This window comes from Oryctolagus cuniculus, chromosome 16 (genome assembly GCF_964237555.1).
Source record: "Oryctolagus cuniculus chromosome 16, mOryCun1.1, whole genome shotgun sequence".
NCBI classification, from domain to species: Eukaryota; Metazoa; Chordata; class Mammalia; order Lagomorpha; family Leporidae; genus Oryctolagus; species Oryctolagus cuniculus.
In genome coordinates, this window is record NC_091447.1 from 59,280,710 (window position 1) to 59,304,997 (window position 24,288).

The window sequence follows — 24,288 nt, forward strand, 5'->3', positions numbered from 1 at the left end:
GCGGTCGAGCCGGCGGCAGGGCTGGGCGGGGTGGGGCGCGCCCCCGGGTCTGGGTCTCCCACCAGGGCAGGGTGCGCCCCCCGGGTCTGGGTCTCCCACCAGGGCAGGGCGGGGTGCGCCCCCGGGTCTGGGTCTCCCACCAGGGCAGGGCGGGGTGCGCCCCCGGGTCTGGGTCTTCCACCAGGGCAGGGCGGGGTGCGCCCCCGGGTCTGGATCTCCCACCAGGGCAGGGCGGGGTGCTCCCCCGGGTCTGGGTCTCTCACCATGGCAGGGCGGGGTGCACCCCGGGTCTCCCACCAGGGCAGGGGCGGGTGCGCCCCCCGGGTCTGGGTCTCCCACCAGGGCAGGGCGGGGTGCGCCCCCGGGTCTGGGTCTCCCACCAGGGCAGGGTGCGCCCCGGGGTCTCCCACCAGAGCAGGGCGGGGTGCACCCCGGGTCTCCCACCAGAGCAGGGCGGGGTGCACCCCGGGTCTCCCACCAGGGCAGGGCGGGGTGCGCCCCCGGGTCTGGGTCTCCCACCAGGGCAGGGTGCGCCCCCGGGTCTGGGTCTCCCACCAGAGCAGGGCGGGGTGCGCCCCCCGGGTCTGGGTCTCCCACCAGGGCAGGGCGGGGTGCGCCCCCGGGTCTCCCGCCAGAGCAGGGCCCAGGCCTCCGCATGCAGACCCCCAGGGTGTCCGCGCCCCCGCCCCCGCCGCCGCCGCCCCGGACGCGCGAGCGAGCACTCAGCGGCTCCTGGAACGCCCCTGCCCCTGCCCCCGTCCCGAAGCAACTCTGCCCCGCGGGCGGCCCCAGCCTCCGGGCCCGCGTCCACTCGCGCTGTGCGGATTCGCTCCCGGAACAGCCGCGGGGTCCGCGGCGTGCGGGGACCCCCACTGGGCCCCCCCACGCCCGTCGAACTCCGGCTCTGCCTGCCGCCAGAGGGAACGGAATAAACGGACGCGCCGACGGTCACCAAGAGCAGACGCCGCGGTGGCTTCACCTCGACCTTTTTTATTTGCATTTTTAAAAAACAATTAAATTAGAATACAAATATTAGAAAACGGCGGCCGGGTGTCCACAGCGCGACTGGGCCCGCCCGCCCGCCGCGTGCGCTCCACACCTGAAACGGTATTGCTTCCTGCCGGGGGGGCGCGGGCGGGCTGGTCCCGGCGCCCCGGGCGGGGCTGGTCCTGCTGGAAGAGCGAAGAGGCTCCCGGGGGAGGGGCGCGGGCGGCCCCCGGGGGAGGGGGACCCAAGAGCGAGGAGGAGGGCGAGGCGGCCCGGGCCCTGGCGCCCCGCGGGAAGTGAACCTGAATTGGAGTTACCGAGGTAGCTGGCTAAACTGAGCCCCCACGCCGCACGCCGCGCGCCGCCCCGGGCGGGGCCGCGCGACACCGAGTTATTGCACTTTCAGAGGAACAAGCGTCTGGGGCTGCGGGCGCCCCGCCCCGCCCCGCACATGGCTTCGTGGCGGCGCTGCCCGGGCCGGTGGGCCGGTGCGGGGCGGGTCCCGGCGCGGGCGTCCGCAGGGGGAGCGAAGCGACAGTCGCCGTGCGGGCGGGCCGGGCGGGCGGCGGCGGCGGCTGCGCCCCCGGCCCCGCCAGGCCCCCCGCGCCCCGGACGCCGCGGTGCGGGCGGCCCGCCGCGTGCTGTCTCAGCCTGGTTTTGTTTTGTTTCATTTTCCTGTTTTTTCGGTTTTGTACCTTTGCTTGTTTTTTGTCGTTTTACATTTTTAATCCCGCGAGAAGAGTCCAGAGGTACAGGCGTCAGGAGCCGGGAAAGGGGCGGAAAAGCAAAACGAACAGGAGAAAGGAAAGAACGCGCCCCCCAGCCCGCGCCGCGCCCCTCGCGTGGAGAGCACCAGAACTCGCGCGCCGCCCGGCCGTCAGCAGGCCGGCACCAGGCCCTTGGGGAAGGGGCAGCGGCGCTTGGGCCGGGGGCCCTCCTCGTCCTCGTCCTCCTCCTCGTCCTCCTCCTCGTCCTCGTCCTCCTCCTCCGACGAGCTGTCCAGCGTGAGGTCCACCACGTCGGCGCCCGGCTTCCCATTCTCCGCGCCCGCCGCGCCCGCCGCGCCGCCCGCGCCCCCCAGCGCGGCGCCGTCACCGCCGCCACCGCCGCCGCCGCCACCACCGCCGCCGCCACCGCCGCCGCCTCCTCCTCCTCCGCCGCCGCCGCCATTGGAGCTGGGGGTGGGCAGGAGCCCGTTGGCCTCGGAGGCACCTGCGGAAAGCGGCGGGCGCGGGTCAGCGGCGGACCGGGCTCGGCGGGGGCGGGGCCGGGCGGGTGGGGCTCACCCAGCACCAGGATGGGGCCCTGGGGGCGGGGCGGGCTCGGCGGGGGCGGGGCTGGGCGGGCGGGGCGGGGCTCACCCAGCACCAGGATGGGGCCCTGGGGGCGGGGCTGGGCGGGCGGGGCGGGGCTGGGCGGGCGGGGCGGGGCTCACCCAGCACCAGGATGGGGCCCTGCGGGCTGCAGCTGCGCTCCTTCTCGGCGCGGATCGGGCACCACGAGCCGTCCACCAGGTACTCGATCTCGTCCGCGCCCTCGCACTCGCTCAGGATCTTCGAGAGCAGCCTGCGGCGGGCGGGCGGGCAGCGCTGAGGCCGGGCGCCCACCCGCACCTCCCAGGAGCTGCCGCCCGCCCACCCGCACCTCCCGGGAGCCGGGGCCGGGGCCGGGGCCGGGGCGCCTCACCACAGGGACCCCGAATCAGCCCCCGAGCCTCAGCTGCGCAGCCCCCAGACACGCACGCGCACGCACACACAGGCACGCGCGCGGACAGCGCGTGGTAGGCACCTGCTGCACCATGCCGACGTGAGCCGTGGCCACGCAGCGCGGGCGGCTGAGGCTCGGTGCTGCTCACCCGAGGCCGGCAGGGCCTGGAGCCTGGCCCACGAGGCCTCCCCACAGGGCCCCCCAGGGTCCCAAGACAGCTCTGCTCCTACACCGCACAGCCCTGGCCTGCATCCCCCTCTCGCCTGCCCAGAGGCCGAGCTCAGGTCCATGTCCACCACGCACCCCTCCCGAGGGGGCTTCCTGAAGCCGGGGTCTTGGGCCAGGGCCAGACAGGGCGGCACCACGGACCTGCAGGAAGACTCCCTGGCTGCACGCAGGCCACGTGACTGCCGCGACACCTGCCCCAGCCCGAGCGGCCCTGGGGGAAGGCAGGCGCCAGGCGCGCAGCTGCGGGCTGGGAACAGCGCCGCCATTCAGGCCCGGCCAACGCGCTGGCGCCGGGGGGCTCCCCGCCCCGCCCACAGGGCCTGCAGGGTGCGGGCCACGGCTCAGCCTTTCCGGGAGGGCACCCAGGCCGCGCTGGCCCCTCGGGGTGCCCCAGGGTGGTGCCAGGGCAGGGGGACAAGGCCAGGCCGGGCCCTGCCTCCCGGGCACACAGAGGCGGCTCCAGGGCCGGGCGGGGGCGTGGCCGGGGCTGGCTGGGGCCGGGCGGGGGCGTGGCCAGGGGCGCGCCAGGTGCTGCAGACAACAGGGCTCAGTTTCTGGAAACTCAGACCTGAGCGAAGGTTCCCAAGGCACAGAGGGCCCGTCCCTGGTGGCCGCCCGCCGCGGGGGCCACGCCCGCCATCGGCTCGGCTCAGCCACGAGGCCGGGGCCAGGCCCTGCCTGACGTGGGAGAAGCCAGACTCCGGCCGGCGCCGGGACTCACCCGTCGATGATGAGCTGGTCGTAGGGCGCCGGCTTGTCGCACACGGGGCAGGTCCAGGTGGGCTTCTTCTCATTCATCTGCAGGTAGAAGACGGCGTCGAAGCACTGCAGGTGGGCGCACGTCTCGGCGCGGCAGGGCACCGTCAGCCGCATCTTCACCAGCTGGGGGCAGTGGGGCGTCAGCGGCCGGCCGGCCCGCACCGAGGCCGGCGGGGGCGGGGCGGGGCGGGGCCGAGGGCGACTCACGGGGCAGATGAGGGAGACGCGCACGCCGGTGGTGGCGATCTCACTGTCCGGGTCCAGCCGCAGCTTCTCTTTGACTGGGGGAGGCAGAGGGCGAGGTCAGAGGGCAGAGGGCAGGGGCAGGCAGGTCGGGATTCGGGTCTTCTCCAGCCGGCCCAGGGCCCTGGTGGCGTCTGGGACAAGGGCTGCCAGTGGCCACTGGGTCCAGGCCCAGCCCAGGGGCACGCGTCCCGGCCCTCGGGCTTTCCTGGAGAACCTGGGCAGAGCTACCCCGGAGACCCCCACCCCCACCCCGGAGACCCCCTGGGGATGAGTGACAGCACAGGCAGCCCCCCCACCCCCGTGACCCTGCTGTGGGGGCCCAGGAGGCTCCTGCAGCCCCCACCTCGCTGAGCCCGGACAACAGGGGCGGGGCCCGGCCCCTTCCCTTTCCCTGCCTGGGCACGGGATGTCGTAGGAGGCCCAGAGCCTCCAGGCCCCTGCACGGACCCAGGGCTGGGAGCCCCCAGCGTGGCCCTCCCGCCCCGCCCGCCAGCCCTGGCGCGAATGCGGAGCCCGGGGCGTGGTCCGCTGGGAGCCCGCCCTGGCGCGAATGCGGAGCCCGGGGCGTGGTCCGCTGGGAGCCCGGGGCGTGGTCCGCTGGGAGCCCACCCGCCCGCCCTGGCGCTAATGCGGAGCCCGGGGCGTGGTCCGCTGGGAGCCCGCCCGCCCTGGCGTGAATGCGGAGCCCGGGGCGTGGTCCGCTGGGAGCCCCGCCCGCCCGCCCGCCCGCCCGCCGCGGGGCTCACCCAGCGCCTTGCACAGCTCCGGGTGCTTCACCCCGATGGTCTTCAGCCGCTGCAGCAGCTCCGCCGAGCTCAGCTGCCGCACCAGGTACAGCGCCACCGAGTAGCTCTGGGGGGCGGGGGCGTCAGCGGGGGGGTGAGTGGGGCGGGTACCCGCAGGGTGGGGTGGGGGGTGTCAGTGGGGGCGTGTCCCAGCAGGGCGGGGTGGGGTGTGGTGGGGGTGTCGGTGGGGGCGTGTCCCAGCAGGGCGGGGTGGGGTGTGGTAGGGGCGTCGGTGGGGGCGTGTCCCAGCAGGGCGGGGTGGGGTGTGGTGGGGGCGTCGGTGGGGGCGTGTCCCAGCAGGGCGGGGTGGGGTGTGGTGGGGGCGTGTCCCAGCAGGGCGGGGTGGGGTGTGATAGGGGCGTCGGTGGGGGCGTGTCCCAGCAGGGCGTCGGTGGGGGGTGTGTCCCAGCAGGGCGGCGGTGGGGGCGGGTCCGGGGGGGCGCTCACCTTGCCGTAGTTGCCCCAGGTGACGGTGATGCGGTTGGTGGCCGAGGACAGGTACATGAGGTGTGTGAGGTTGATGGGGCGGCAGGGCCTCTTGGGCTCCACGCCGGGCTTGTTGGAGGGGTAGTAGCCCTGCGGGCAGAGGCGGGCTCAGGCCACGCCCCGCCCACCCCGCCCGCCCGCCCGCCCGCAGGGGCGCGCACTCACGGGCACGGAGCAGTAGCTGTGGTTGACCTTCACCGCGATGTTGGGCGGGTACTGGTCCTCCTGCGGGCAGCTGGTGTCCGAGTAGCAGATTCTGCAGGGACAGCGGGGCTGTGGGGGCTGCGGCCAGGCAGGGGGGAGGCGGGCGGGGCGGGGGGCGGGGGGGGGGCGCCGGCCTACCTCAGCACGACCTGCACGGCTTTCACTCCGGGCTGCAGCTCTCTGTGGGGGATGGGAGGGAGGGAGGCGGGGTCACTGCCCAGGTCCGCCCCCAGCCTTGGGCAGCCTTGTGGGAGCCGGGCCGCAGGCCTGCGCAGGGAACGCGGCGAGCTTGGACAGAGCCACACCCTGGCGGCCAGGGACGGGGCACACACGGCGCTCGCGCAGCGCGGGGCCCCGGGGACGTCACGCCCAGGGAGAGACGCAGAGGCCACGCCACCCTGTGGGCTCCCGGGCAGGAACGTCCAGGCCTGGCGAATCCAGGGACAGGAAGTGGCTGGGGGAGGAGAGGCTGGGAGCAACCGCTCGTGGGGGCGGGGCTGTCTGGGGTGCCGTAATGTTCCGGAGTTGGCGGTGCCCGGCTGACGGGGTGCGCCGGACCCCGCGTACACGCTCCCACGTGGGGTCTTCTCGGCCCTAAGGAGCGAGCCGTGCAGGAACCCATGGCCGGCAGGGTCTCCTGGGGGGGCGGCCACGGGGACAAAGGCCCCGCCTGGAGCACGGTTCCGGGGCAGCCGTGGGGTCTGCGGCGCCGTGACCTGGGGCCGGCGGGCAGCGGGCCGCGGGGGGGGGGGGGCGCCGGGCGCACCTGGAGTTCCGGATCAGCTCCACCTGCCTGGGGAGGGAGGGGGACTGGAGGGGGGAAGGGAGAGGGGGGAGGGGAGGGGGACGCGCACCTGGAGTTCCGGATCAGCTCCACCTGCTGGGACAGGGGAGGGCGGGGGTGGGGAGAGGGGAGAGGAGGGGGACTGGAGGGGGGAGAGGAGGGGGGGCGCACCTGGAGTTCCGGATCAGCTCCACCTGCCTGGGGGGGAGGGGGAGGGGGCGGGGAGGGGAGGGGAGGGGAGGGGGGGCGCACCTGGAGTTCCGGATCAGCTCCACCTGCCGGGGCGTCAGGGCGAAGATGCACGGGCTCTCCTGCAGTTTCTCGCTGTTCTGCGGGACTGGAGAGGGCTGGGGTCAGCCGCCCGCGGGGCGCATCGCCTTCCTCCCGCCGACATCAGGCGAGGCCCGGGCAGCCCCGGGCTGGCTCCCGCGGGGCCTCTGGTCACCGGGCAGCCGCTGGGCGGAGGCAGGGTTAGCCGAGGCCCCTCCCTCTGAACTGGGACTGGCAGGCGCGGGCGGCGGGAATGAGCCCACAGCGCCCCGGACGGGCCGGCCAGGCAGCGTGGGAGGCCGGCGGCCGCTGCGGGGCTTCTGGGAAAGGGAAGAGATGAAGGCAGGACCACGCGGACCGCCTCCGGGAGAAACCAGGGAAAGTCCGCGCAAGGCAGGAAGGAGGGGCGGCGAAGCCAGCAGAGGAGCAGGGGACGAGCAGAGCCCGGCGCACGCGGCTGCGGGCGCCAGCGAGGACCAGGCCGGGGCGGCACCGGGGCACCCAGCAGCCAGGGGAGAGGACGCACGTGCCCACAGACAGGCGCCGAGCGAGGGCCGCCTGCCGCGCACCGGGTGAGGCGCCCGCCGCACCTCCCATCCCGCTCCCTGCTGGGGCCCTGTCCCCGCGTGGGAGACCGGGAAGACCCAGCCCCGGCCACTGTGGGGATCGGGGGGGGGGACGGTAGATGGGGAACCCCTTCTCTCTGCAACCCTGACTTTGAAATCATTCGATCCTAAAACCGGAAACACGCATATTGTGAAAAACACCTCATGCATTTCCATTCTGTTTCTGCAGCAAAACACCCTTACCGTCTACTTCAATTTTCCAAACTTTCTTTTAATTTATGTTATTTATTTGAAAGAGTTACAGAGAGAGAGAGAGGTCTTCCATCCGCTGGGTCACTCCCAGATGCCCACAATGGCCAGGAGCCAGGAGCCTGCTCTGGGTCTCCACGCGGGTGCGGGGGCCCAGGGCCCTGGGCCGTCCTCCACTGCTCTCCCAGGCCACAGCAGGGAGCTGGAGCGGAAGCGGAGCAGCCGGGACTCCAGCGCCCATATGGGGTGCCGGCGCTTCAGGCCAGGGCTTCAACCTGCTAGGCCACAGCGCCGGCCCCTCCACAAATTTTTGGGAGCGCCCTCCTGCTCTGGGCCCCGGGATCTGAGGTAGGAGGGCGAGACCGGGGAGACGGACACCTGGCCCGACACAGGCCCCGGCCAGCTCCGATGCAGCCTCCTGCCGACGCTGCCTGGCCCCGGCCCTGGGGAACCTGCAGCCCCAGGACAACAGGGCGGGGCTCCCGGCTCCGGCTCCGGCCTGGCCTCGAGCTGGCGGGCGCAGGCGTCTGTGGAGTGAGCCGGTGTCCCCCCCACACCTTTCAAATAAATGAGAAACACCCTCGACACCTCTCCACAGCCACTGGGATGGCCAAAGCCGTGGCCAGTGCCGGGGGCAGCGGGGCCACCACGGCGGCAGGCCCGGCTGGGGCGCCCCCTGCTGTGAGGCAGCACAAGGTGGCCCCCGGGGTTGGGCCCCGCCCCGGCCCCAGCGCGCCGTCCGCTCCTGCGGCGCAAACCTTCACAGACAGCGAGGGGCGTGGCTACGACGGCTGCGCACGCCCTGGAGGGTGGGGCCCGCGACACGCCCCTCCCACAACCCACGAACCTCCACCGAGGGGCGCGCCGCACAGCGGGACACGGCCGCCTGTCGTCCCCGTACACGGACCCCCGGCTGTCGTGCACGCGCGGCAGGAACGGAGCCGGGGCGACAGACACTGACCGCGCGGGGTCGGGTCGCGGTCAGCACGCAACCCAGGCTGCACGGCTTCCAGGCCCCTTGTCCGATGCGTCTGGGAAGGCGGCGGGGTGGTGGTGGGGGCCCACGCGCTGGGCCCCTGCACGCCGGTGGGAGACCCAGATGGAGCCCAGCCCCGGCGTGGCCGCCATCGGGGGAGGGACCCAGCATGGGAAAGCCCAGGCCGGCTCCCGCGGGCCCCAGGGTATCTGGTGGCGTGACCGACGCCGCGGTGCGTCCAGTGGAGGGGACGGCCCGGGGGACGCGCCTCTACACAGTGTCCCTTGGAGCCGTCGCCAGAGCCCACCGGCCGCCCAGACGGCGGTGCCGCCGCGTGGCGTGGTCTCTGTGCCCGTGGCAGGCCCCAGGGGACCTGCGTGCTGCAGTGCCCCCCTCCGTGGCGGCGACGGCCTGGCCCGCTCCCGGCTCCGCAGCACCGCCGGGCCTGGGACCAGCTCCGCCGGGGACAGGAGGGCACCGGGCGAGGGAGCACAGGCCGCGGTGCCACTGGCCCGGCTCTAGAACCTTCGGACCTTCAGCCCCGAGCACAGGCGACTACGGAAAGCAGGCGCGGGCAGGCCTCCCGCGGCTGCTCTGGGCGCCCAGCTGCGTCTGTAGCTCGCACCCGGGACCAGGGAGGCGGCCGTGCTAACGGCCACACCGCGCTGGGGCGCTGAGGCCTGGGCCAGCTGCACACATGCCCAGCGCTGCCGGGAGCCCCTCTTCCAGGGTGGGACGGAGGGAGGCCTCCGGGGCGCACGGGCACCGCGGCCGCAGGATCGAGCCCCGGCGGCTCCACTTCCCACGCGGCAGATGGCGCAGGGCCCTGGGCCCCGATGGGGTTCCAGGCTCCGGGCTCTGGCCTGGCTGGGCCGTCCTGTTCGGAGTGAACCAGGGGGCGGAAGATAACCTCGTGCCGTGTCCTCCTCCCCGCTAACTCTGCCGTTCCAATAACGAACTTGTTGAAGACTGGTGTATCATCGGAACGGCAGCGTTACAGAGAGGAAGGAGCCTTCCACCTGCTGGTTCACTCCCAACGCCCGCCACGCCAGGGCTGCGCCGCAGCGGAGCCAGGAGCCTCATCCGGGTGTCCCGCGGGGCGCGGGGGCCCAGGCGCCAGCTCCGTCTGCTGTGGCTCTCCCGGGCGCGTCGGCAGGGAGCTGGGTCAGGAGCGAGCAGCCGGGACGCGATGCAGATGGCAGAGGGCCACCCACAGCACCACGGAGCTGGGCCACGGGAAAGCCGCAGGCCTCCGGACCCCGCATCCAGGCCCCGGCTTCCCGTGAGGCCGCACCCCGGCAGGTCTCCCCACGGCCACGCCTCTGCCCTCGGGGTGAGCGGCACGCTCCACCCAGCCTGCTCGTCCCTCCCAGGCCCCCCCCCGAGCTCTCACCCCCTCCCCTGGCCAGGCCGCACTGGCCGCTCCCCAGCGTCCGCAGCACAGACACCCAGGACGGAGTGCACCCCGAGGGACGGGGAACCGAGCGGCCGGCCCGGCGCTGCTCAGACCTACGCCAGGACCCCAGCCAGCGCCCTGCACCCCACGGGCCTCGGTGCGCCCCAGGGACGGAGGGGGGCGGGCGCAGGCCGGCGGCGGCCGGAGGCGCAGGCGCTCACCGCCGACAGCCCTGCCACAGCCGCGCTGCACCCACCCCCCACCCCCCCCGTGTGCCGGGTCAGGGCTCACTGTGCCGACGGGAAACGGAAACGCAGGGGCCGGCGGCGTGCGGGCGTCCAGCCACCTGGGACGCGGGCGCTCAGCCCGGCGGCCCCTCCCCCCCCCCAGCCCTGGGAAAGCAGCCGCGAGGGCCCAGGTGCTGCGCCCGCGCGGGACCCGGATGGAGCCCTGCTCCTGGCCCAGCCTGGCCGCGGTGGCCATTTGGGGAGCGACCCAGCGGATGCAGACCTCTCTCTGCCTGTCCCCTCTGTAACTCTAACTCGAATAAAATACAGCTTGGGAAGACAGGGAAGGCTTTGCTGGCTGCAGTAGGGGCGTCGGCACCGAGCGGCGGGCGGGGGCTGAGGGTCTGCGGGAGGCCTGGACGTGGGCGGGCGGAGGGTCTGCGGGAGGCCTGGACATGGGCGGGGCGGAGGGTCTGCGGGAGGCGGGGGCGGAGGGTCTGCGGGAGGCCTGGACGTGGGCGGGCGGAGGGTCTGCGGGAGGCCTGGACGTGGGCGGGGGCGGAGGGTCTGCGGGAGGCCTGGACGTGGGCGGGGCGGAGGGTCTGCGGGAGGCGGGGCCTGCAGCGCCCGGTCCTGCGGCTCCACTTCCCACCCGGCTCCCTGCGAGTGCGCCTGGGAGAGCCCGGGCCCGCGCCCGCGGGGGAGCCCTGGGCGCCGTCCGGCCAGCCCAGCCCAGCAGAGGCAGCCCCGGGGACGGGAGCCGGCAGTGGAGGCTCCGCCCTCCCAGCGAACACGGACGGACGGACGGACTGCAGGGAGAGCCGCACCCCTCCTCCCAGCACCCACACCCGGCTCACAATGGCTTCCATTCAGAGCCGCGCTGGGCCCTCTCGCGCCGCCAGGCCGCTGCCCTCCCTGGCCCCTCTGCCGGGAACACACACGCCCGTCCTCCTCTGCCTGGTTCACGGAGACGCGCCCCTCAGGTGTGGGCTGCCGCTTCCTCCAGGAAGCCCACCGGGCCGCCACCTCCTCACACACAGGCTGCTGTGTGACAGCGTGTCCCGGGGGCCCTGTGCCGCCCAGGAATGGGCTTCCATCGCGAGCACCGACCCCTCCCCGCAGCCGCAGGGCCGGCCCACAGCTCCGTGGGCCCCCGCGAGGCCCGGAAGCAGCTCTGGGCGGCCTGCTGTGCTTCCTGCCTGGCCGCGGGCCCGCCGGCAGCCCGTCCCGTCCCGGGCCCCGGCTCTGCCCGGCTCCCCTTGCCTGGGCGGGCTGGGTCCGGCCAGGCGGCCGCGCGTCCACGGGGGGGGGTGGGCAGCTGTCTCCCGAGGCCCTGCCGCGGCGCCTCCCCGCCCCCAGCCCGCCCGTCGCCGGTGATTTATGGCTCCTGCCCACCGGGCTCCGGCTCTTCCGGGGAAACAGCCGAGCGGGCGAGCCTGTGGTCGCGGGTCACGGCCGTGGGGGGGCCGAGCCGTCCCCGCGCAGTCCGTGTGCAGGCCACAGCGGGGAGGGCCGGGCCCTGCGTGGGGGTGGGCAGCCTTGCAGGCCGCGAGGGTGCACCCCGGCAGGCAGGGGCGGGGCGGGGCGGCCTCTTTGTTCCAGGCCGCCGCAGTCTTTCCCGGTAGAGGGGAGCGGGCTCTCCCGGAGATCAGGTGACCGGGGTCCCCGGGGGCTGGGGCACAGCAGTGCATTGTGGGGCAGAGCAGGAAGGAAGCCGGGCGGGCAGGCAGGGGAGGCGGCCGCCGGCTCAAAGTCACCTCCAGCCCAGCCCCCTGCCCGCGGCTGCACACCCAGCCTCGCCTCGGCCCTGGGACCCGGCCGGCTCCTCCCCAGGTCCCGGGGGGCTGCAGGGGGGGCTCCCGGCGCCCAGGTTAGAGGGAGCAGGCCGGTGGCGCTGCGTCCGGCGGTTCCCCAAAGGCCCCGGCAGAGAGAAAGCGGGGAGGCCAGGGCCCCACCGGCGCCTCCCGCCCCCCGTCCCGCCACAAGGCAGGGCCCCTGCAGCGGCCTGGCCGGGCCTGAGAGAAGAGGGGTCGGCGCCCCCACCCTGCCCACCCAGCTCCTCTCCGAGCGCACGAGACAGGGCCGCGGCTGCCCGGCGGGACGCTGGGTCAGCAGGCAGGGAGGAGGGCAGGCGCGGCTCCCAGAGGCCCAGGGCGCGGGGGCCAGACGCAAGGTGCCAGACGGCGGGGCCCTGGGGCCCGGCCGCGGCAGGGGCGGCCAGAGGGGATGCTGGCAAGGTCAGGGGCTTTGACCTCTGCCGGGCGCCCCGTGCTGCGGCTGGCACCAGGCACACGTGCGGCAGGCACTCGGGCGTCCAGCGCGACGGGCAGTGGGCGGAGACAAGACGGGCCTCCTGGGGCACCACCGCTGGGCACACGGCGGCGGGAACGCGCACGCAGAGGAAGCGCGGCCCCGCCCCCGCCCCCAGCCCGCGCTCCCTGGGGACGACGCTCACCAGTCCCGGCCCTGCCCGCGGGCACTCACGGCCTGCGGTCCCCACGGGCGAGGGGACCCCAGCGCGTGCGCCGCAGCAGGAGGCGGGCTGTGGCCCGGCCCCGCCCCACTCACCCAGCTCGGTGGGCTTCAGCAGCTCGTCCAGCGTGTTGAAGAAGGGCAGCTTGACCAAGCGCACTTCCGGCTTGAGGGTCTTGGGCGGCAAGCGTCCCAGTCCGTTCAGGTACTTCCCGTACAGCACGGGGTAGTCAATGTGCGGGCCCGAGAGCGGCGCGCGCGGCCCGGCGGCGGCGCGCTCGTAGGGCGCGTGCGCGGGCAGCGGCTCCAGCGGCCGCGGCGCCTGCGGCAGGGGCTCGGCGCCCCTCTTGGCGTAGCGCGTCTCGTAGAGCTCGCGGATCTTCTTGAAGAGCTCGGGGCTGCAGTCGAACTGCACCAGCTGCAGGGCCCGCGTCACCAGCTCGTGCTTCAGGCCGCTCTTGCTGCGGCCCACGAAGCCCAGGAGCATCTGCAGGTCGGACACTCGGAAGCTCATCACCATGTTCTGCGGGGGAAGCGCATGCGCGGCGCTCAGCCGGGCGCCCCAGGGCGGTCACGCGGCTCGGGCCGGCCACCCCAGAGCTGCCAGGCACCAGGCACGGGGCCCCCAGTCCACCCCAGAGCTGCCAGGCACGGGCCCCGGCCACCCCAGAGCTGCCAGGCACGGGCCCCGGCCACCCCAGAGCTGCCAGGCACGGGCCCCGGCCACCCCAGAGCTGCCAGGCACAGGCCCCCAGGCCACCCCAGAGCTGCCAGGCACGGGCCCCCAGGCCATCCCAGAGCTACCAGGCACGGGCCCCCAGGCCATCCCAGAGCTGCCAGGCACCAGGCACGGGCCCCCGGCCACCCCAGACCTGCCAGGCACGGGCCCCCCGGCCACCCCAGAGCTGCCAGGCACCAGGCATGGGGCCCCCAGTCCACCCCAGAGCTGCCAGGCACGGGCCCCGGCCACCCCAGAGCTGCCAGGCACGGGCCCCGGCCACCCCAGAGCTGCCAGGCACAGGCCCCCAGGCCACCCCAGAGCTGCCAGGCACGGGCCCCCAGGCCATCCCAGAGCTACCAGGCACGGGCCCCCAGGCCATCCCAGAGCTGCCAGGCACCAGGCACGGGCCCCCGGCCACCCCAGAGCTGCCAGGCACGGGCCCCCGGCCACCCCAGAGCTGCCAGGCACCAGGCACGGGGCCCGGCCACCCCAGAGCTACCAGGCACCAGGCACGGGGCCCCCGGCCACCCCAGAGCTGCCAGGCATGGGGCCCAGTCCACCCCAGAGCTGCCAGGCATGGGGCCCAGTCCACCCCAGAGCTACCAGGCACGGGCCCGGCCACCCCAGAGCTGCCAGGCAGAGCGGTCAGCCCACGGCAGGGGCAGCCACGCACGGAGCTGTGACCCCTAAAAGAGCCACGGAGGTTAACGCCCCGGCCTGCAGTGCCACGGTCCCCTATGGGCGCCGGTTCGAGTCCCGGCTGCTCCACTTCTGATCCAGCTCCCTGCTGTGGCCTGAGGAGGCAGCAGATGGCCCAAGTCCTCGGCCCCTGCACCCGCGTGGGAGACCCGAAGTCCCTGGCCCAGCTCCGGCTGCAGTGGCCACCAGGGAGTGAACCAGCGGATGGAAGACCTGTCTCTACCTCTCTCAGTAACTCTTCTGAACAAACAAAAAATAGCCCTTAACACAGCAGGCGTCCACTCGGGAGAGCAGCGCCGGGATTCAAATCCACACCCTGCGTTCTTCCTACACTGCCCCAGCCCGTTCGGTGCCCCCCCGCAGAGGGCGGACACTGGCCCAGACGGCTGTCCGGGTAAGGCCATCGTGGGCGCTGGGCGCACTCTAAAACACCGGATGTCCCCTGGGCCTGGCTCTGTCCCCTGGGCCTGGCTCTGTCCCCGGGGCCAGCCGGGCTGAGCGGAGCGCCCAGAGGGCCCACGGGCGGGCACGGTCTCACCGGCGAGGTCGGGCCCTGTGTCTGAGCTGGGCTGTCCGGCAGGACGCTGCACTAACCCCCACACCGGCCTGGGTGAGAGACCCCCAGGGGCAGAGGGGAAGCAGGTGCCCGGGCCTGGAGAGAGCAGGGCCGCCGCGGGGACACGGCCGGCTGCCCCGAGCGTCTGGCGGCCTGGGGTCTCCCGCCCCCGGCTGCTGGAGTGAGGCCCCGAGGACGGGCTCCGGGGCCCTGGCTGCGCCCACCCTCAGCCAGCCTCAGCGGCTCCTCCCGCAGGGGGCTCCGGGCCGCCCGGCCCCTTCGGGCAGGTGGGGAAACGGGGGCGGGAAGGGGCCGTGGCCTGCCCGGAGTCTCCCACGGTTCCTCGGACTCAGCCTGGGCGCCGTCGCTGTCCAGCGGGCCGCTGCCTGGGGGTGCCGGCCAGCTCTGGGGTCAGAGACGCCGCCCCTCCCGGCCTGACTTCCTGTGGCGGGGGGGGGGCTTGTGGACAAGATGTCGCTTCTGGAAGAGGCTCAAGGCTGGCACACCGCGCTGCACGCGGGAGTCCCCCGCACGGGCTGGACATCCGGAGCCGCGGGCGCCCTCACGCTGCCATCTGCTCGCCGCCGCCGCCCAGGAACCTGCGCGTGACCGCGGCAGGCGGAGGGGGCGCCCGGGGCCACGGCCCACCCCCACCAGACCTCTGCCCGCAAACAGCGCAGCCTGGGGCCTGGGTGGGAGCCCGCCCGGGGCGGCCCCCTGAGCTCTGTGAGCAGACAGTGGCCCCCCACACCTGCACAGGCTGTGAACTCTCAGCACAGCGACCCCACAGGCCGCACCCCCAAACCTGCCTCAGGAGCCCCCCGGATCAGCCGAGCCTGTCACGCCCTCCCCAGGACAGCCCCCTGCACCCAGGCCACATCTGCACCCATTCGCGGGTCGGGGCGCTGCAGCCCCCAGCCCCGCACGGGACCGCGCCCCGAGGGGGTCAGACCCCAGTGCAGCCCCCGGCCCAGGCGAGGCACGGGCTGCACCGCGCGGGGTGGGGGGAACGGGGCGCTGCGGCTCCCAGCCCCGCACGGGACCGCGCCCCGAGGGGGTCAGACCCCAGTGCAGCCCCGGACCAGGCGAGGCACGGGCTGCACCGTGCGTGGCGGGGGCAGCGGGGACGCGGGCGGGGGGACGGGGCACTGCGGCCCCCAGCCCTGCACAGGGAGCGTGCCCCGCGGGGGTCAGAGCCCAGTGCAGCCCCGGACCAGGCGAGGCACGGGCTGCACCGTGCGTGGCGGGGGCAGAGGGCACTCGGGCGCTGTGGCCCCCAGCCCTGCACGGGACCGCGCCCCGCGGGGGTCAGAGCCCAGTGCAGCCCCCGGCCCAGGCGAGGCACGGGTTGCACCGCGAGGCAGGGGCAGAGGGCACGCGGGCGCTGTGGCCCCCAGCCCTGCACGGGACCGCGCCCCGCGGGGGTCAGAGCCCAGTGCAGCCCCCGGCCCAGGCGAGGCACGGGTTGCACCGCGAGGCAGGGGCAGAGGGCACGCGGGCGCTGTGGCCCCCAGCCCTGCACGGGACCGCGCCCCGCGGGGGTCAGAGCCCAGTGCAGCCCCCGGCCCAGGCGAGGCACGGGCTGCACCGCGAGGCGGGGGCAGAGGGCACGCGGGCGCTGTGGCCCCCAGCCCTGCACGGGACCGCGCCCCGCGGGGGTCAGAGCCCAGTGCAGCCCCCGGCCCAGGCGAGGCACGGGCTGCACCGCGCGGGGGGGGGGGGGGGTGGCGTCTACACCTCAGCGCGGGGCTAAGCTTTCACAGGCCGGGGCCTCGCGCAGGGGCCCCCGCCTCCCTGGTGGCTTCTGGGAGAGGAAGGGACAGAGGCCAGGGTGCTGCATGGGTGGGGGGGGCACCCGGGGCAGGCGAGACGCTGGCGCTAGGCTCTGTCCCCACAGAGTTCAATGAGGTCCCGGACCCGGGAGAGAGCACCGTCTACGCACACGGAGCGCGCACCGCCACAACTTTCGCTAGAGAAACGTGTCTACCAGACCCCCGGGGGCGCCGGGGGGAGGGGCCTGCGCGGAGGGTGCGCAGGGGGGGCGGGGAGAGGGGACCCCGAGCCCCAAATCCGGCCCCGCGGCGGGGCCCAGCGCCCGACACTGAACCCGGGGCGCCTGGGGGGGGGGGTCCCTGGGCAGGAACGGAGGAGGGGCTGGAGCTCCGGGACCCACACGGGGGGCCGGACCCGCGCCCGGACCCCCCACCCGCATGCCGGCACTGGAGGCCGAGGGGTCAGCACCCGGAGTCGCGACCTGCCGGGCCGGGGCGTGGGGGCTCGAGACCCCGCCGCCGGCCCCCAACGGCCCCGCAGCGGGGAGGCGCGAACACCCGCGGCCGGCGCCCAGGAGTCGAGCGGGAAGCCCGGGCCGTCCGCAGGGAGGCGCGGCCCTGCGCCCGCTCCGCAGGGGTCCCCGGCCCCCGGCCGCGCGGGTGGGCTGCACGGAACCCCGCCTCCAGTCCCGGACGGGCTCCGGGCGGGAACGCGGGGGTGAGGCTGGGACCCCGCCCCCGGCCTCCCCGCCCCCCGCCCACACCCTGAGCCCCGGGGCCGGGGGCGGGGGCCGGGCCGGGGGGACCCGGCCGCCCCGGGAGCGCCAGAGCGGAAGGCGCAGAGCGCGGCCTGCGGCCGGGTCCCCGCCCCCTCGCCCGGCCGCCCGCCCGCCCCGGCCGCCGCCGCCGCCGCCGCCGCCGCCGCTCACTCACTTTGGCCTCCACCAGCTCCGCCGCCATCTTGGCCACCAGCGTCCCCCGCGCCGGGAGCCCCCAGCCGTCGCGTCACGTGACCGACCGCCACTCGCGGGCGGGGCCGCCGCTCGGGCCAATTAGCACCCGCGCACGCTCCTCCCCCCACGGCGCGCGCTGCCACTCACTGCGCAAGCGCCTGCGGCCCCGCCCGGGCCTCGAGCCAATCAGAACAGCCGGATGCGGCCCCCCTCCCTTCTGATCCCGGAGGCCACGCCCACTCCTGGCGTGGTCTGGCTTCTTAAAGGGGCAGGAGCCGCGCGCAGGTGGGGCCGGGTGCTGGGTCGCCTCTGGGGAGGGACGAAGGGAGGGGGCGGTGGCGGGCGACAACAATGCGGCCAGGTGTCGCGTCTCCCGGCGCGCGGCGGTCGCCAGGTGCGTGCCTGGACTCTCCCCGGCGTCGGCGGGGGAGGGGACGGTTGCTCAACCGCTGCGGCCGCCAGTGCGTGCAGTGGGCGCCTTGCAGCGCCGCGCGGTGCGCGCTCAGCGCCCCTGGCGCCCCGCGCGCTGCACATCCGGGTCCTGGCGCGCAGCTGGGGCGCGGGCGCTGCACCCCGGGCTGGGCCCGGGCGGGCGAACGCGGGACCCCCCTCCCCGGGGCGCCGCGGGCCGGTGTCCACGGCGAGCCCTGGGTCCCTGTCCGGCTGGGACCTGCCCAGCTCCGAGGCAGCCAGGGCCAGCAGGCTGAAGCCGGGGGTGGGGGCAGCAGCTCCATCCCGGCCCCCCAGGGCCGCGGCCGGGCCGAAGCTGGAGCCAGCACTCCCATACGGGCTGCGCGCGTCCCAGGCGTCATCTTCCACGGTGCCACCCATGGCAGCGGCTTGGGAAGAGAGACCCGCGCTGGCCGTGGGCTCCGCGTTCTCAGCCGGAACCTGCGGCCGGTCAGCCTCCGCTGTGTGTGCTCACCTGGGCTCAGGAGTGTTCGCAGCACCACAGCTGATGGAGACAGGGCACAGCCCCGGTCCTGTCCCGGCCTGATCCTGTCCAGCCCCGGTCCCGGCCCTGGTCCTGTCCCGGCCCCGATCCTGTCCGGCCCCGATCCTGTCCAGCCCCGATCCTGTCCAGCCCCGATCCTGTCCCAGCCCCGGTCCTGTCTCACCCCCGGTCCTGTCCCGGCCCCGATCCTGTCCCAGCCCTGGTCCTGTCCCGGCCCCGATCCTGTCCCAGCCCCAATCCTGTCCCAGCCCTGTCCCAGCCCTGATCCTGTCCAGCCCCGATCCTGTCCCAGCCCCAGTCCTGTCCCGGCCCCGATCCTGTCCCGGCCCCGATCCTGTCCAGCCCCGATCCTGTCCGGCCCTGATCCTGTCCAGCCCCGATCCTGTCCCGGCCCCGATCCTGTCCCAGACCTGATCCTGTCCCAGCCCCGATCCTGTCCCCGCCTGGTCCTGTCCAGCCCTGATCCTGTCTCAGCCCTGATCCTGTCCCAGCCCCGATCCTGTCCAGCCCCGATCCTGTCTCGGCCCCGATCCTGTCTCGGCCCCAATCCTGTCCCAGCCCCGATCCTGTCCCAGACCTGATCCTGTCTCAGCCCTGATCCTGTCCCGGACCTGATCCTGTCCAGCCCCGATCCTGTCCAGCCCCGGTCCTGTCCCAGCCCCGGTCCTGTCCCGGCCCCGATCCTGTCCCTGCCTGATCCTGTCCCACCCCTGGTCCTGTCCCGGCCCTGGTTCTGTCCCAGCCCCGATCCTGGTCCCAGCCTGATCCTGGTTCCTGCACCCGCATGGGAGACCAGGAAGAAGCACCTGGCTCCTGGCTTCGGATCGGCACAGAGCTGGCTGTAGTGGCCATTTGGGGAGTGAACCAGCAAAAGGAAGACCTCTCTCTCTGTCTCTCTCTCTCACTGTCTAACTCTGCCTGTCAATAAATAAATAAATAAATGAGAAGCGCTGGGAGGTGAACTCGAAGGTGGCCAGGCTCTCCAATTCTCTCTCCATTTCTTGATTACCCCCCCCAAATAAATAAGGGAATAAGTGGCTGCAGTATTTTTTTAAGATTTATTTATGTATTTGAAAGTCAGAGTTACACAGAGAGAGGAGAGACAGAGAGAAAGAGAGAGAGAGAGAGGAGAGGCAGAGAGAGAGAGAGGGGGGGGGTCTTCCATCCGCTGGGTCACTCCCCAGTTGGCCGCAGTGGCCGGAGCTGTGCCGATGCGAGCCAGGAGCCAGGAGCTTCTTCCAGGTCTCCCACGCGGGTGCAGGAGTCCAGCACCTGGTCCATCGTCCACTGCTCTCCCAGGCCACAGCAGGGAGCTGGATCAGAAGTGAAACAGCCAGGACTCGAACTCGCGCCCCTATGGGATGTCCGCCCTTCAGGCCAGGGCGTTAAACTGCTGTGCCACAGCGCCGGCCCCTGTATTATTTCTAAATAAAAATTTCAAGCAACATCTAAATGATGTCATTTGTAACAAAACTATCAGGACTTTATGTTATTGGAAAACTATAGAAAGACAGAAAAAATAAGAGCACATACAATTTGACTTAGTTCACTCCTTTTAATGTTTATTTACTTATTTGAAAGGCAGAGAGAGAGAGAGAGAGAGAGAGAGAGAGAGAGAGAGGTCTTCCATCCGCTGGGTCACTCCCCAGATGGCCACAACGGCCAGAGCTGTGCTGATCTGAAGCCAGGAGCTCCATCCGGGTCTCCCACGCGGGTGCAGGGCCCGGGCATTTGGTCCGTCCTCCGCTGCCTTCCCAGGCACAGCAGGGAGCTGGGTGGGAAGTGGAGCCGCAGCCATTTGGGACACCGGCATCACAGGTGGTGGCTTTACCGCTGTGCCACAAGACGGGCCCTCCAGGTAAGTGTTTTTTTTTTTTTTTTTTTTTTGACAGGCAGAGTGGACAGTGAGAGAGAGAGACAGAGAAAGGTCTTCCTTCTGTTGGTTTCCCTTCCAATGGCCGCCACGGCCGGCGCACTGTGCTGATCTGAACGCAGGAGCCAGGTGCTTCTCCTGGTCTCCCATGGGGTGCAGGGCCCAAGCACCTGGGCCATCCTCCACTGCACTCCCGGGCCACAGCAGAGAGCTGGCCTGGAAGAGGGGCAACCGGGACAGAATCCGGCGCCCCGACCGGGACTAGAACCCGGTGTGCCGGTGCCACAAGGCGGAGGATTAGGCTAGTGAGCCGCGGCGCCGGCCCTCCACGTAAGTTTTAAAATCTATCAGATTTTGCAAAGGAATTTGTGCTAGGCGTCCCAGGAAGGGGCAAACCTCCCCCAGGGGCCTGCACTGTGGGTAATGGGTAAAGCGGCCGCCTGCAGGGCCAGCATCCCACATGGGCGCCAGTTCGAGTCCCGGCTGCTCCACTTCCGACCCAGCTCCCTGCTGTGGCCTGGGAAAGCAGCGGAGGACGGCCCAAGTCCCTGGGCCCCTGCACCTGCGTGGGAGACTCGGATGGAGCTCCTGGCTCCTGGCTTCGGATGGGCTCATCTCTGGCCGTTGTGTCCATCTGGGGAGTGAACCAGTGGATGGAAGACCTCTCCCTCTGTCTCTTTCTCTCTCTGTAACTGACTTTCAAATAAATAAATAAATCTTTAAAAAAAAACCAAACACCTCCCCAGAGTTCCTTGCAGTTCCATGGGTGGAGAGCGGAGATGGCTGATTGTCCTCCCTGGCCTGTTTATTCCATGATCTTTGCCATAAAACTGATTTTTTGGGCACCACGCAAGCCTCCTGCAAAGACTACATTTCCCAGCGTCCTTTGTGGTTGGGTCTGGTCACATGATTAACTTCTGGCCAATGGCGGCAGTGGCTTGTCCACTTCCTGCTTCTTTCCCTCTTCCCATTGGCTGGAGGGTGAACAGCAGGGTGCCGCCATATTGGACCCTGCGGATAGGGTAACACCCGAGGCAGGCAAAGATGGCAGCCGGAGTCCTTCCCTGCGGGGCTGAGCTGGCGTCTGGGACTTTCCCCTGGGAGAGTAATTGTTCAGCGGCACCCTAGGAACTGAGTCCCCGGCTCCCACGCACGGTGGGACGCCAGCGCGCCCGGAGGCCCGATGTCCACCCTGGAGGCCCAGTGTCCATCTGGGAGGCCTGATGTCCACCCTGGAGGCCCAGTGTCCACCCGGAGGCCCAGTGTCCATCCGGAGGCCCGATGTCCACCCGGGAGGCCCGATGTCCATCCGGGAGGCCCAGTGTCCATCCGGAGGCCCGATGTCCATCCGGGAGGCCCAGTGTCCATCCGGGAGGCCCAGTGTCCATCCAGGAAGCCCGATGTCCATCCGGAGGCCCAGTGTCCGCCCGGGAGGCCCAGTGTCCATCCGCCGAGGGAGTGGCACGGGGTTCCCACTGCTGCACCCCCACCGCACCTGCGGGTGCCCGGCTTCTCTGTGGCTGCACGGCGGCGCTGGGTGGGCCGTGTGGCTTCCAAGCGCCGCTCTTGCTGGCCAGCCCGTCTGCAGAGTGGGGACAGCCTGACCGGCTCTCTGGACGCCCCAGGGCCACAACCCCAGGGCCCCTCGACTGCTCTCCCACCGTGAGCTCCATGCCTTTCTGGTCACCTCCTACAGGAAGCCATCCCGGATCTCCCTGGCTACAGCGTCCCTCTGATACTGCCCCCCCCAGTCCACTTTCACAAATGCTTCTTCATTCATTTTTTTTTTTTTTTTGACAGGCAGAGTGGACAGTGAGAGAGAGAGACAGAGAGAAAGGTCTTCCTTTGCCGTTGGTTCACCCTCCAATGGCCGCCGCGGCCGGCGCGCTGCGGCCGGCGCACCGCGCTGATCCGATGGCAGGAGCCAGGAGCCAGGTGCTTCTCCTGGTCTCCCATGGGGTGCAGGGCCCAAGCACTTGGGCCATCCTCCACTGCACTCCCTGGCCACAGCAGAGAGCTGGCCTGGAAGAGGGGCAACCGGGACAGAATCCGGTGCCCCGACCGGGACTAGAACCCGGTGTGCCGGCGCCACAAGGCGGAGGATTAGCCTAGTGAGCCGCGGCGCTGGCTCATTTTTGTTTCTTTATTTTAGGTTTATTTATTGATTTGAAAGGCAGAGTTGCAGAGAGGCAGGGGGAGAGAGAGAGAGAGAGAGAGAGGTCTTCCATCCGCTGGGTCACTCCCCAGATGGCCACAACGGCCGGAGCTGGGTCAGGCGGAAGCCAGGAGCTCCACCCGGGTCTCCCACGCCGGTGCGGGGGCCCGAGGACCTGGGCCATCGCTCACTGCTCTCCCAGGCCACAGCAGGGAGCGGGATCAGAAGTGGAGCAGCCGGGACTCGAACCGGCGCCCTTGTGGGATGTGGGCCCTGCAGGCTGTGGCTCCACCCACTGAGCCACAGCGCAGGCCCCAGCTTCAGCCTAATTGGTAAACAATTTATTGTCATCTAATTTAAAGGGAGGCAGGGACCAGATCTCCCCAGGGTCCATCCCCGCCCCCGCCCCTGCCCCCAGCCCCCAGCCCGGAGCTCCACCCTGGACCCTGGTGCTAGAGCCCCCACGGCCGCCCTGCAGGAAGCTGAAACCCGGAGGAGCCGGGGGCTGGGACCGGCGCGCAGGTGCGGAACCTCCGGGTCTCCCGCGGCTTCACCGCCGGCCTCGCTGGACCCAGCAGGAGAGGCGGGGCCTCCGAACGCCCCGCCCCACGCACCTGTTTGCCCTTAGGGCGCCTCCAAAACAGATTCAGGCAGCTGGGTTTGCTGCCGGCTCTAATCCACCGCCCTAACCCGGGCCTGAGGGGCAGGGACACTTTAATTTTTTTAAATCTTTATTTACATTTGCTTGAAAGGCAGAGGGAGAGAGAGAGAGAGAGAGAGGTCTGGCATCTGCTGGGTCACTCCCCAAATGCCGGCCAGCGCTGGGCCAGCCTGAAGCCAGGAGCTCCACCCGGGCCTCCCAGCAGGTGCAGGGCCCAGACTCGGGCCATCGTCCACTGCTCTCCCAGGTGCAGCAGCCGGGGCTTGAACCGGCGCCCACAGCGGATGTCCACCCTGCAGGCCTCACGTGCTAAGCCACAGCGCTGGCCCCCGGGCGAAGGATTTGAACTCCGGAGGCGGGGGGGCGTGGGGGCGTCCACCGACTGTAAGGGGCACCTGGGAGGTTACAGCGGCAAGGCGGGCTTCGTGATCCATTAATTAACCCGGCCCAGCCTCGGCTGTCCCGGGCGGCGTGAACCGGCTGCTCGAGATGTCCGCGTCGCAAATTCTTAGAACGAGTGTGTTTTAACGAATTACGAGGAGCCCCGGGCTGCTCCCCAGGAAAACCGCAGCCTCCAAGGGCGCGCAGTGGCGGCCTCGGGTCGGCAGGGGTCGCTGCTGCGGCCTCCGCGCACGCGCACTGGGCCCGCCCTGCAGAGCCGAGTTTTGGGTTTTTGGTTGTTTTTTTTTTTTTTTTTTCCTCCCTCCCCCGGCCCGCCGCCCCCGCGTACCCGCCCTGCACGCCCGGCCCGTGCGTGCTGCTGCAGACCCCGGCTCTGGCTGCGGCTTCCTCCGCTCGTGGGGCTGGGGGCGAGGGCAGAGGGTCGTGGGGTTCGACGGCCCCGCACCGCGTCCGCTCGGGGCGGGGGGTGCGGGGGCGACCGCAGGGCGGCGCCGGCCCCTGCTCGGAGACGACCTGGGCTGCGCGCGTCTTTGCGGGGCCGACCCGCATTGCTTCCCACGGACGCCCCCGGCCCCTGCCCCAGCCTGTCGCCCACGGACGGCGAGGGGAGGGTCCCCAGGGGGGGCGCTGCCCTCGGATGCAGAACGTAAATAGCACTAAAGCCGCGGCGGGCACCCCCGGAGGCCGCTGCGGCTCCAGCCGGGTCACCTCGGGACACGCGCGCGCCGCGGTCCACGCGCGCCGCCCGCTGGAGAGCAGGCGGAACGCACGGGGCGTGCGTGGGGAGCCGCCGGCCGCGGGGCCCGCACGGCGCAGGCCGGGCTCCGGGGACTGGGCGACGGCCGCTGGGCGCCCCGCACCCGGGAAGTGGGCATCGCAGGGGCGCGGGGATCCACGCACGTGTTTTTTTTTTTTTTTTTTTTTTTTAAGAAGGCTCATTTTCCCACGACCCCTGCTGGGAGACGTTCGCTGCGTTTTTTCGGGGCAGCAGAGTCGATGCATCTTTGCAAAACACAACATTTTTTTTTTCTTTTTTAAGATAAGTCCCTGGGGCCGCGACACGCGAGCAGCTGCAGGAGCAGCAACCGGGCGTCGCAGGCACCCACTCCCCCCTGCGCGAGCCCCTTACGTAATTCCCAAATCAGGAAAGTGACACTTTAGGGACCCTGCTCACAGGGTCTTAACAAAAATGTTCCGCA

General features: G+C 72.0%; 1 protein-coding gene across 1 annotated transcript; it reads right to left on the reverse strand.

Moving 5' to 3' along the window:
- Positions 1-948: 948 nt before the first annotated feature.
- Positions 949-17,182, reverse strand: PIAS4 (protein inhibitor of activated STAT 4). Its single transcript, XM_070058606.1, has 11 exons — positions 17,024-17,182; positions 12,439-12,865; positions 6,439-6,523; positions 5,541-5,582; positions 5,364-5,454; positions 5,160-5,288; positions 4,674-4,779; positions 3,889-3,962; positions 3,644-3,804; positions 2,423-2,553; positions 949-2,199 (listed from the first exon to the last, which is right to left on the reverse strand). The coding sequence occupies exons 1-11, from the start codon at positions 17,048-17,050 to the stop codon at positions 1,865-1,867; spliced, it is 1,608 nt and encodes a 535-aa protein (XP_069914707.1). The 5' UTR covers positions 17,051-17,182; the 3' UTR covers positions 949-1,864.
- Between the last annotated feature and the right edge of the window lie 7,106 nt (positions 17,183-24,288).

Excerpts from the sequence above, each read along its gene's own strand:
- PIAS4 (XM_070058606.1), bottom strand. The coding sequence starts at position 17,050 with ATGGCGGCGGAGCTGGTGGAGGCCAAA. Across the intron at positions 5,289-5,363 it reads ACAGCTACTGCTCCGTGCCC|GGCTACTACCCCTCCAACAA; the intron begins GTGAGTGCGCGC and ends CTCTGCCCGCAG. Across the intron at positions 3,805-3,888 it reads GCGTCTCCCTCATCTGCCCC|CTGGTGAAGATGCGGCTGAC; the intron begins GTGAGTCGCCCT and ends CACTGCCCCCAG.